At 39.0% G+C, this 12,005-nt stretch overlaps 1 protein-coding gene across 4 annotated transcripts in view; it reads left to right on the forward strand.

The window, feature by feature from the left end:
• RALGPS2 (Ral GEF with PH domain and SH3 binding motif 2) overlaps positions 1 to 5,344 on the forward strand; it is a 109,837-nt gene extending 104,493 nt beyond the window's left edge. For all 4 annotated transcript variants that reach the window (XM_038143947.1, XM_038143950.1, XM_038143948.1 and 1 more), the window contains 3 exons: positions 514 to 619; positions 1,797 to 1,888; positions 3,707 to 5,344. In XM_038143947.1, the coding sequence (XP_037999875.1) occupies positions 514 to 619; positions 1,797 to 1,888; positions 3,707 to 3,736 (228 nt within the window). In that variant the 3' untranslated portion in view covers positions 3,737 to 5,344. The remainder of the gene's footprint in view (positions 1 to 513; positions 620 to 1,796; positions 1,889 to 3,706) is intronic.
• The last annotated feature ends 6,661 nt before the right edge of the window (positions 5,345 to 12,005 follow it).

Raw genomic sequence — 12,005 nt, forward strand, 5'->3', positions numbered from 1 at the left:
TATTTCATCAGGTCATCACATTTAATTAGACAGTTGTGTTATCTTGTCCCCAGGACTTATGTTATGTGTAATTACAGAGTACTGTAATAATTACTGCATGCTAACTGTGAATAGTTATAGCATAGGCAAGTTCAATTCTTCTGTTTGTGAACAGTGCAGGAAATAGTTTTGCATTTATTAATATGCTTTAGAACTGTGCTGTACATTCAAATGTGAACTAATGTGGTGAGGAATGCTGCTGTAATCATGCAGTGCAGGTTTGATGTCTGACAAGCTTTTGCAGCTTGAGATATTCCTTTTAATTATTTTTTTTTAATATCATGCATTGTCTTAAGTTCTGTTTGCACTAATTTCATACAAGCTTTGTTAATTTTCTTAATCTTGTGAAGTGCTCTGCTTCATTTGAATTTACCCAGTCTTGAACAGTGAGAGGGAGTGCCCTGCTGGGTACTTGTCCTGGGCTGATCTGGCCTCTTGTTCTAATTCCATTTTCATCCCTGTTTGTGTTTCCAGTTCAAGTCCACGCCAAGTAAGAGTGTCTCAGTGGTGGGCTGGATGGTGATGATGGCAGATGACCCTGAGCACCCAGATCTCTTCTTACTGACTGATTCTGAGAAGGGTAAGCAGTGCACAGAATAAACATTTTCTTTGCTGAGGTCATTTGTCAGCAATTAAACCAGCAGGTGGAAAGTGACATCCTTCCAGTTTCAGCTGCTCTCCAACATGTCAACTTCTCCTTTAGAATGCTCTGGGAGTAAAAACCCTGGAGAATCCTTAGAGTCTTCATTGAGTTCTAAGAACTCCCCAAACTCTTAGCAACCCCAGATGTGATTTTAATTGGAAGTATTCATCTTTATTCTTTTAAAATATGTTTAGAACACTTTGAGGCATTTTCACATGTGTGAAATCCAAGTAACAATTTTAAAAAAAGATTGAGCTAAGACTAGCTGCTTGAGCAGTCACTTCTCTCCAAGTGAGAACCAAAACCCAAGCCATCTGTTCAAATGTGGTGCTATTACCAGGAAAAACCCCTCAGAGATCTTGACTGTTATGTGGAGAAGCCTGTGGATGTCCATTACTCCAACACTGTGGCTGCTTTCAGCTGAAACTCTGAAGAAAACATTACTTTTCCATAGCACTTCAAATTGTGCAGAAAGAACATTATTAGAAGTTCTGATAAAGGAGCCTAAAATTATTTACTGCTTTGTCTGCTTCAAGTCTTAGTACATTTTATTTCCAAACATCTCTCCTAGCACTGCTGATATGAAGTATAAATTGTGAGTGCTTGTCAGCTTAAACTCTGCAACAGCAATCTGAAATGTTTTTGTAACACTTGACCTTCCTGAACCCAAACAAGCTCTGTGTAACTCCAGCCTGGTCTGAAATGTATCACTACATTTAGGAGTGATTTTCAGGTATTTTCAAATGTAGCTTTCCAGGGTGCATTTCAGTGATACCTTGCACTTTGTTTAAAAAAATAATGATATTATAAACCAATTGCAGTAATGGAAATGAACAAAACCACTTCTGTTTTGAGGGATATTTTGTTCTTTCCTAGTAGAGACAAGCATTAGTTGAAATCTAGAATGTTGGAAAGGAAGAGGCAAGCTGAAACTTTTCTTCAATTGGTCAAGCAATTGCACCTTTTCCAGACAAAGTGTAAAGTGATATGGACCATCTATTAGTAAATCTTCCCATAATATTTCAATTTAGAGGTACTTGAATATGGGTAGGATTTAAGTGTTTAAAAAGGAGCTCTGTTTATGTTTCTTCATCAGTTTTTTCCTCTTTCTTAGGAAATTCATATAAATTTCAAGCTGGAAACAGAATGAACGCAATGCTCTGGTTTAAACACCTGAGTGCTGCCTGCCAAAGCAACAGACAACAGGTGAGAGCAAGATAATAAAATGAAATGAAATGAAATTAAATTAAATTAGCTTTTAAGAGCCCAGAAGTGATGGATCCTTGAGCTGACCAAGCTGTCCCTGAAGGCTTGGTGTGTTCCCTGAGCAGCCTCTCCACCCCTTTCACATGCTGATGGATTTGCCTTGCTTGGCTTTTCTGTTTGGCCCTCTGCAAACAAGTCTTCAGAGCTTCTGGAGTAATGAAGAAAGATTTGGAGCTACCTTGAGACTAATTTAAAGCAACTGGGGAAATGCAAGGAATGCTCTAAAATATCCGAGTGCAGTATTTTTGTCTTGCCCATAGAAAAAGGCTATTGCACAATTATATAAAAAGTTGTAAACTGCAGCATTCAATATCAATTCCAGATAACTCTCCTGAAGTGCCTTTTTTCAGGCATTCTGCCTGAATATATTTTCTGCTGTGTATATATTTTTTATTCCTAAAAAGTACAGAAAGTAGTTTAGCCCTTGGTACATTTTCCAATCTTTGAAAGCAAAAGTAGCATTTTCAATTAATTGAAAAGGAAGATAAGACTCCAACCCCTATTAAATGCAGTTTTCATATAAATTTTTACTGATCTTTTCCATCAGCAAAATCCTTTTTAAGTTACTTGTCTCCCTGAACTCTTCCTTCTCTTTGCACATTTGCTTATGGAGTTCCCAGAGCAGAAATCCCACTGAATTTCAAGGGGAAACAAAAAGGCTTTTCCAGATCCTTCTGTGCTTTCTTGTTCAGTTCTGCCTCTGAGAGAGATCTTAAGGAGTAAGGAGGGCTGCAGAAGCTCCTGTGAAGGTATTTGAGACAGTGTAAAGGAAAGAAATGGTGTTCCTGGCTGGAGAAAGTGGGGATGGTAGCAAATAGTGGCAAAGAGTTTGCAAGTAAGTGGTGGAAAACTGTCCTCTAAAGACAGCTCTGCTTCAGTGAGGGTTGGCAATACTGTTTATTACTCTTAACAGTGGAACTGCCTTAGAAAAACTGGATGTTCAAATGTGTTTTCAATGGAATATCAACACCTAGACTGTTTATTAGTAATAGCTGAATAATAGTAACACCTATTTTAATAGATACTGTTTGTGGTTTTAATGGTGCAGCTTTAGCCCAGTTGAGCATTCTTGCATCTACAGGTAAATGGTAAATGCAGAGCAAGAAATGCTTGATTCATAACTGACCAAACTGACTATTTATTGACAGTTATCAGGAATGTGGTGGCTCTTTAATAACCTGACTAAATGAGAGATGTTGGTGTCAGACAGATTCCTGATGGAGAGAAAATGGGGATATAAACGAATATATTGCAAACAGTAGCTTTAATCTTCATGAGTGATGGCTGCAGCAGGCATTCAGGTTTGCCACAGGAAAACCCAAAGAATTGTTTATGCCTTTTTTTTTAATTAGTCTTAAAAAGACCAAGGGGCCTACATCAATCACTGATCTGTGTGCCAAGAATTTTCTAGCTGGGGCCCAAGAATTTCTCTAGCTGGGTTCTCCTTGTCTAGCAGAGCTGAGATTTATCATGTTAAGGTTATTTTGATGACAAATGCTAAATGTCATCAAAATTAGGAAGTTCTACGGCCATATAAGAAAATTGTAACCCTCACAGGAGTTTAATATTTTCATTATACCTGGGGTTTCTGCAGCTCTAAGTATATTTTTCCTGCTGGATGATAGTTGCATTTCTTCTCCCTTTTTTTGAAGACAGAATTATGTGCTCTTCAACAAGATGTCTAGTCTGTGAAATAGTTGAAGGCAAGTAGCTACTCCCTGCAGTAAATTCTTGTATCATTTATATTTTTGTTTTCAGGTTCCTGCCAACTTGATGACCTTTGAATAACAGGCAAATTCTAAACAATAAAAAAGGACAATTTGAACCATCTCATAACTGAGAACAAGGTCCTAATGAAAAATGTGCCAGCTGTATTCTGTGCCAGAACAGAACCTGTCAACTCGATCTCTGAACTCTGGAGCCCTGAACAAAACCACTAAAGGTTGGGGAGTGGAGTCCCCCAGATTAAAAATGGAGTTGCAACATGAATTGCCATGGACCATGCTTCATTATGTTCTGAGAACTGACCTGTGGAAACCACTGCCTTAAAGAGTGAAAGGAAAAACAACATGAAACACCAAATAGTGTGTGTGAAACTTCTGGCGGTGCTGTGCTTGAGTTAAATAGATTGTAGCTAGTTTTGAGTTTCTTTTAACTTTATACTAATTTTGAAAATAACTCACCTTTTTAGGCATTCTTAAGAAAACAGGTAAACTGGTATTTAAGAGTTGTATCAAAAGCTGTGTATGAACCAGGTAAAAGGTACCACATGTTCTGGAGATGTTGTTTAGGCCATCCCAGGAGTCCTGGAGGGGAGCTCGTCCCAGGCACACAGCCTGGAGCAGTGTTACTTCTCTCAGACCTGTAAGAAATGTAACACAACTGCAAGTTCTGAGCAGCACTGAGCTTGCAAACCTTGCTCCTGTATGGGAGCCAGACTCTGGCAGGGGCACAGAGGCTGAGCCAAAAATCAGTTTGGTACGTTTAGCCCTAATTCCTGGTGAAAAACACGTGTTTTGGGCAGTCAGGGGGGTGTGTGTACGAGACAAAACTGAAAGCACTGTTGGGTCAGAACTGAGTGTTTTCATCCCGTGTGTTTCTGTGCCTGTGACTCCTGCACAGAAAAGCTGAATGCTAAAACACCAACACCTGGGTACAGCTCACTGAGATGTTTGACTTTGGGTATCTGCTAATTATCAGTTAGGGACCACTGTTAGTGTGTGGTGTTTCATAATATCACTTCAGATGGACATTTTAAAAAGATAGAGGCACAATTTCAAGCTTTCATGTTCTCATTTGGCAATAATTGATTTTAGTATCTGTCTCGGTCAAAGTAGTTGACGTTGTGTGGTGTTGATAACATGGCCTAAAGCAGACCTTACATACAGAAGCTCTTTTGATCTTCAGGCAATGAACTAATTTATTAGAAGGTAGGATAACCTAAGGAGAGAAAAGGTGTGGGGCCATCAAAATTCCATCCTTGACAGGAATCATTCTTGGTCACTGAAATTACTCACAGAGAAAAACATAATGGTTGTAAAAAGGAAGCTGTGCTTTTTGTGTGTGTTTGATGCTTAAGACTTTGATTCTTGCTTTATTGGGGTTTCCTTGACGTCACCTAGTTTCCTGGATGATTGGTCTTTCTTTAATCTTCAAAAATATGATCTTTGTAAAGCAAGGAAACATTGTCCAAAATATGACTCTGATATTGGAGCTTTGAAGTCTGTGAAAAAGTAGTAACTGTTCCATTGACATTGTGGTTTAGTGACCGTAAATATGCTTGCAGATTCCACCATGAATTCTCCTTTTTAAACAGAAACAAGCTACCTACCAGTCTGTTTCAGAGTTCTCTGACTATCTAATAAAGGTTTCTACTAGTAGCTGTTATTTTGAAAATGTATAGTTTGTTTATTGCATCTGAGTAGAAGCCTGTAAATTCACATTTGAGGGGTTTTTTTCCAGAGTCAAATTGATCGTGTAATGGATATGATTAATTTTTGATTTCTGGCAGGCAAACAGAAGGATAATCCAGTCTCACAGTAAACAAAACAAAACACAAAAACCCCAACCATTTGGTGATGTAAAGGGTAATAGGGTGGTTGATGTTTCCAAGAATTGTTCTGAATTGGCTCTTGGTACAAAGAAAAACAGTAGAAGGATGCTTCTGTTGGAGTTACACCACAAGGACTATGAGAATTTGGCTCCCCTTGCAGTTCTTTTGTTGCTGTTTTTTATATGGGGAATGAATGGTCTGTTCTGAAGTCATGAATTTTGGGAAGGGGTTGCTGGTGCTGAATCCCTCTGCAATTCACACATCTCCCAGGTTTGCCCACTTTGGGTGTATAGTAAAGACAACATCCTGACAGCCAGCAGTGTTACTTTAGTAGACTTTGCACAACTTGAGTTTGGTTTTTTCCATTTTCAAGCTTACCTGATGTGTTTCTTCTCAATGACTAAGTGTTTGTCTGTTTTGTTTTTTTTTTTTTAACAATTTGTGCCCTTTTTTTAAGCATTGTGGATAATAGCCTGTGGATTTTGAATTTTTCAATAAGCTACTCTAGGTTCATTGCAGCATAACTGTGTCTGTTCTTTTGTTAGTGAAAGGAAACATGCAACTGGGAGCCACAGCCTGACAGCCCTCAGCATTGCTAAGGACAGAGCCAGGTCAGGACATGTCATTTATTACTGGATTTTTTTGCATTTTTCCAGCTGTTTTCAGTTAGGTTTTCATGGTAGGAGGATGGTGGGGAAAAGAATTCACAAATTATCCTTTAATGAATTGCTGTTACCAGCATTCATTGTCCTTGGGCCTCCTGCTCTTCCTTGTTTTCTGCCCTCAGATCTGCTGGGTTTTTGTGGGAGAGATTGGATATTGTGGGAGGAGTTTCTTGAAATGTGTAGCCAGAATAACTGGAGTGAGTAATGACAACACAGGAAGTATTTTTGGCACTTGTCACAGCGAGTAGTTCAGTACTTTCCCTTTGTTTGTGGCCACGTAGTCCTACACAAACACTGACATTTCTAGAGCCTGAGATAAATGGTGCTCAGAAAGAGGTGCTGGGCTTGCTCCCTCAGGGAAAGCTGCCTCAGCTAACTGTGGAAAGACTCAGACAAGTTAAATGACACACTGTAAAGAATGTACTCATGCTCTTTTTTTTAAAAAAAAAGGAGTTAAAAAAGTTAAATAACTGAAAGTATTGCTGAGAAAGCAAGGAGAGCAGCGAGTTCATGGTATTCAGGTAAGGCTGTCATCCAGACTGCTTCAGACAGTTGGCAGCTTCTCTTTGATTTTCTTTTTTAATGTCTTGCTACAATTGTTTATCTTGTTAATTAGTGCTGAACCACTTCAGCTAATATTTGTCACTTTATCCTTTAATGTTTTGATTTTGAAGCTAAAGATGCCCCTTGCAATTCCTTGTTTTGGCTGCATTTGAGCAAAAGTTTAGAGTAACTCTCCCAGCAAGACTTCAAATATGAATATTAATTATCTGCTGACTGATAACCAGCCTTTTAGCTAAACGAAAAGTTTTGGGAAAGGTTAAGTAACAGGGAATGTCTGGTTTAAGAAATTGGTGCATTGCATTAAAAATATATAACACTGCACTGCTTAGTGTTAACTTTTATCTAATGAAGCTCTGCTACTTTTGGCTGGGATTTTCAAACCTGATTTCTATTCCAGAGCCCTTTAAAGCAAATAATTTTTATAACTTTTATTTTTAAAACATTCTGGTAGTTTGAATAAACATAGCTCAGCTCAGACACTTTTTCATTTTTAGATGTCTGTTTTATGCCAGAGGAGTATTCGTCAAGCTATTATGTTTCATTAAGTATTTAGGTGCACATTATAGGCATTAAAACTACAAATACTAAATGAGTCACCTAAATACTTAATGAATGAGCTTTAGCACCCTGCTTTAAAATCATGTTTAGAGAAGTATGCACATTGGAAAACATATTGGAAACAAAAGGAAGCATAAAAAACCACAGCAGGGTTTTATTAGTTATCTACTCCTCACTAGGAATAAATTCATCAAATTTAATGCTTCTTGCAACATCAGCCTCCCGTATTTGCACTTCTGTATTTTCAACACTTGTCCTCCTCTGTTGGTATCAGACATAACACATGGTGACAGCAAATCTCTCTCTCCCAGCAGAAGCAGTTGCAGGTTTTTGTGCTGCTGGGGCACATGAGAAGCAGAGGTCTCTTTTGACAAAAGGCAAGTTGATCTTATGGTTTTGATTAACTGCAACAAATCTTGTCTAAATGAAGGTAAAACACATGGGATGCTTTTTCTTCTGGCTCTGTCAGTGGCCTTTTTCTTCATTACTTGTCCTTTTTAATTGTTTGGTATTCTAACTCACCAACACTAGTAGTTCCAACCTTATTCATGGCCAGCTCTTAGTGCTGCCTGCTGCAGCATCAAAACCCCAAGACTGGTACTAAATCACCTCAGTGAATTGTCTGTTCTCCTTACAAGGAGACAACTGTGAAAGCTTTGTTGTTATTCTTTAATATTAGCCTTTTTCTTTATTTTTTTCTCTAAAAGCAGCTTGTTCATAAGGTGGTTTGGCTTGGGAAAGTTGCCATCAAAAGGATCTGTACGAGTGGACATGGAATTCTTTGCTGGGGTTGTCCCTTCTTTTAAAAACCATCATTCTGATTTGTAGTGCATGAAGAGGGTGAGTGCTTGGATTGGAGCAGGACTTCTGTCAGTGCCTTATTTTGAACTTGAAGACCAATTCCTTTATTTCAGTGGTGAGGCCCACCATGGCAGACTTGCAGGCTGCGTCCTCAGTGTTCCAAGGGGTGACATTCCTGACAGCCACTGCATTTCTGCAGCAGTCACTTGTTTTGGTCAGTGTAAAATAGCTGTGGCTTGAGTTGCTTTAGTATTATTTCTGTATTTGAATAGCCTCTTTTTAGGAAAAAAAATGCAGAGGTTTTTGGTAGCTTAGGCTTGTTCAGCTTTTATCAGAAGTAGCTCAGACCTCTTAAAAATTAACTTATTTTTATTTTGGTATGTCTCTTGAGTAGATTTAGGGAGGGGGGAAATGAAGAGCATAGTCCAAGTCATGGTCTAGACCACATGAGCTCAGGAGCTCACATTATTAGAAAGGAGCTTGCTTTTGTCTGTCTCACTTTGATATAAACACTGAGGAGCATTCTTAGGAGACAATTTATCTTGCAAGCTTTTTGTTATAAATAAACACCACAGGAAAAAACTGTTTGGGGAAAGAGGAGGCTTAGCTAAATCTTAGTCTTCGTATCCCAAAAGCTCAGTTTTGTATGTTGTATTTCTAGTGCCAACACTGTGTAGGGAGCACTGTCCTTCACTGAAACAACTGCTAGAGACTGTTTTAGCTGCAAAGACTTCAGAAGCTTTGGAAGGGGAAATGAAAGAATGTGTTGTTCTTAAGCAAGTAAATATTTGTTTTCCTGGAATTCATCCTTATAAAAACACAGCCGTTTTACTATAGTCTTTTTATAAATTCAGATGTTGGAAGGCTAATTTGAAAATTAATCTTAGTCTTTCTAAGAATACTCAGAGCAGAAAGGTCAGAAGAGAAAATACAAATTACTTGGTGTAGCTCTGGCTGTTGCAGAGCTGAGCTGACAAGTTTTCTCCAAGTTACTAAGGAAAAGAAGGTGTATAAAATGTAATGAAATGCAAGTTGCTGCAGATCATGGCACGGTTCTGGCTGGTAGCCTGGTCTTGCTCTTGAGTGACTAAAACCACCATAAATACTCTGTTTCCTTTGTGTGTTTGATTTTTATTATTTCTCTTTATTTGGGTGGGTTCTGGCCTTCACGTGTGTTTGCTGAAGTAATTTCTTACCATTCCAAAGCTGTTCACAGCTGAAACTGCAAAGCAGACAAGCAGTATAGATCAATGTTGCAATAAAGGGTTCTGGGGTGCCTGGTTTACTGGCACTTCTGGCTCCTTGTGTGCAGGAGTGAATCCATTCAAAAACTACTGTACTGGAGTGGGAAAAGCACCAGGAAACATAGGTGTGTTTTATAATAATCCTGTAAGGACCAGCCATCACTGGAAGAGGGATCAAGGTGTCATGCAGTAAACACAAGCCATTCTTAATGTTCCCTGCTGGTGTGAGGCATTCCAGGGATGGAGGGATTGCACTATGATCTCTCTGAGTGATGTGCAGTTTGGCTGTCCTTGAGCCTCTTCCTTCAGCTTTTTTAATACTTTGTTCTGTGTGTGTGTGTGAAAATTGTGTGTTTGCATAAGGTAGTTTAATTGAATTTAAGAACAGGTTTCAAAAATCTTTCCTACTGAAATAAATGATTTAAAAGATGGCCCGTGTCTGAAGTTTTAATTTCTCATTTAAAAAACTGCATCCAAACTCCAGCTAGGTGGAATTTGACTGTCTTTTGGAATGGTGCTGAGATCAGCTGGAATTTTAGTGGCATTTTCCAATGAGCCTTTGAAATGAAGCATGTGAAGATACCATTTCCCACTGGTGCACAAGAAATCTAAAGACTAGCAGGGAAGTACAGTTCATTGAAGAGATACATGTCTGGTCTCAGAGATCATTCTGTTAGATGATGTGGTTTTTCTCTCCTTGGTAGTTTATCAGATTTTTTTTTGTCTGTTGTTTCTATACTTAAAGCTGTGGTAAATGTAAACTCGCTGAAAGCAGTCATCAGGCAGCTTGGCTCTTAAGGAGCAACTACATGGAAGATAAATTGAAAATGAAGAATGAATGAATAGCATGCAAAGCCTTGTATTTCCTTAGCTCTTTGTTTGGTGTTGCTTCCCTACTCTCTGTGCCTTTGTAATGCTGTGAAGCCTTACTGATCATACAGCCCTGGGGGAAATGCTGTGGGGTCAGGCTGTGAAATGCTTGTCAGAATGTGAGCCTTGGGCTCCTTCACCTTTTCTCCTTAATGGAACCATTCATTTCAAATGTATTTACAAAGAGAGAAGGAATAAAGTAGATTTTTGTAACCCCCTCCTTTTTTCTTATTTCCAGATTACTGAGTTTGAGAAATGCTTTGTGCTCAATAGTGTGAAAAGAAATACAAAATTAATGAGCTGGCAACCTCTCTCTCTCCTCTCTCTCTCTCTCTCCTCTCTCTCTCCTCTCTCTCTCCTCTCTCTCTCCTCTCTCTCCTCTCTCTCCTCTCTCTCTCCTCTCTCTCTCCTCTCTCTCCTCCTTTTCCCCTCTTCTCCTTTAAAAAATGCTCATTTCAATGCAAACATTTTCAGATAAGCTGCTTTATTAACTCAGAAGCTGACTCCACACTCTGCAAGGTGGGAGGCACAGAGCATAGAGGTTCTTGGTTCAGACCCTTCTTGGAAAGGCCTTTCTCTCCCCTGTTGGAACTGCATCTCTGTCCATAGCAAAGATTCCCAGTCAGGCTCTGTTTTTTGACTTTGTCAGTCAGGTTCTCCCTTGCCTTTAAATATTGAAAGGCTGTGTCATCTCTGCAGAGCCTGATAGAAGTGGCTGGAAGGAGAGCCTGCAGTGTATTTTTTAATTTTATCTTTTTCCCAAGTCGAGGACCATGTCGAGGGCTCCTTTTGCCTGTTTCCTTATGTTCTTGCCTCTCAGGCTGCTGTTAACATTTGGAGATGGCCTCCAAATCCACAGAGTGAGAAGACAGGTGGGGGAAGGCACCTGATCCCTTCCTTGCTTCCCAACTGGAATGATTTTCATTCCAGATACGCTTCTGCTCTCTTTCCCTGGGTGTGTATGCTGAATCCACCAAGTGAATGCTCTTTTTTGAAATGCTAAGATTTGAAAGAATTGAAATTGCCTTGATTTTGTGACTTCATCTTCAGTTTGCCTTCTTTTCCTTTTGCATGGGAAGAAGCCACAGTGCTGGGGGAGGGATTCACATCTGTGGGAAAAACAGAGAAACCAGACCACAGAAGTATGAAATAACCCAGCTGGAAGAAGATGATCTTTTCCCGTTTTTCTAATATTACTTTTGTAAGTGAGAATGTTAGGTAACAAAACTGTGAGCAGAAGACAGCCATATGTAAACAGATGACACTGTTTTGGCATAGCCTACATGCTTTGACAGAACAGAGCAGGGTTATGGTTTTTATATCAACAAATAAATTGGATACAGAAGATTGAATCCGTGCTTCTAACTTGTGAGTAATATTTTTCTTAGTTTTATTAGGTTTTTGCTTTAATTGAGCTTAAATACTGAAACATGCATCCCTACATGGGTAATACTTCTCTTTGCCTCATTCAGTTTCTCATTTTTAGTTCAATTTGGTACTTAAGGACAAAATGCAGATCCAAAATAAAACCTTTTGCTTGTCTCCCTGAGCTGCTACAAGAGACTCTGCAAAACTTGCCTTTTCTGAATGTCTTTATCTTGCTCTGTAAGAGAAGTGGTTTTTCTATGATGTGTATAGTGTGATAGAGCATGTCAAGCACCTGATGAATGATTCCAGTGTATAAGATGATATTGTTTTAATTCTAAAACATTGGAAAGGGCCTGCTCAAAGGAGATCTGCAAAGAGCAAAATAAACCATTTTTTCCAGGTTAAAAAAGTGTGGGGTTTATGTGTTTCAAAAC

The sequence above is a fragment of the Motacilla alba genome, chromosome 8, assembly GCF_015832195.1.
Source record: "Motacilla alba alba isolate MOTALB_02 chromosome 8, Motacilla_alba_V1.0_pri, whole genome shotgun sequence".
NCBI classification, from domain to species: Eukaryota; Metazoa; Chordata; class Aves; order Passeriformes; family Motacillidae; genus Motacilla; species Motacilla alba.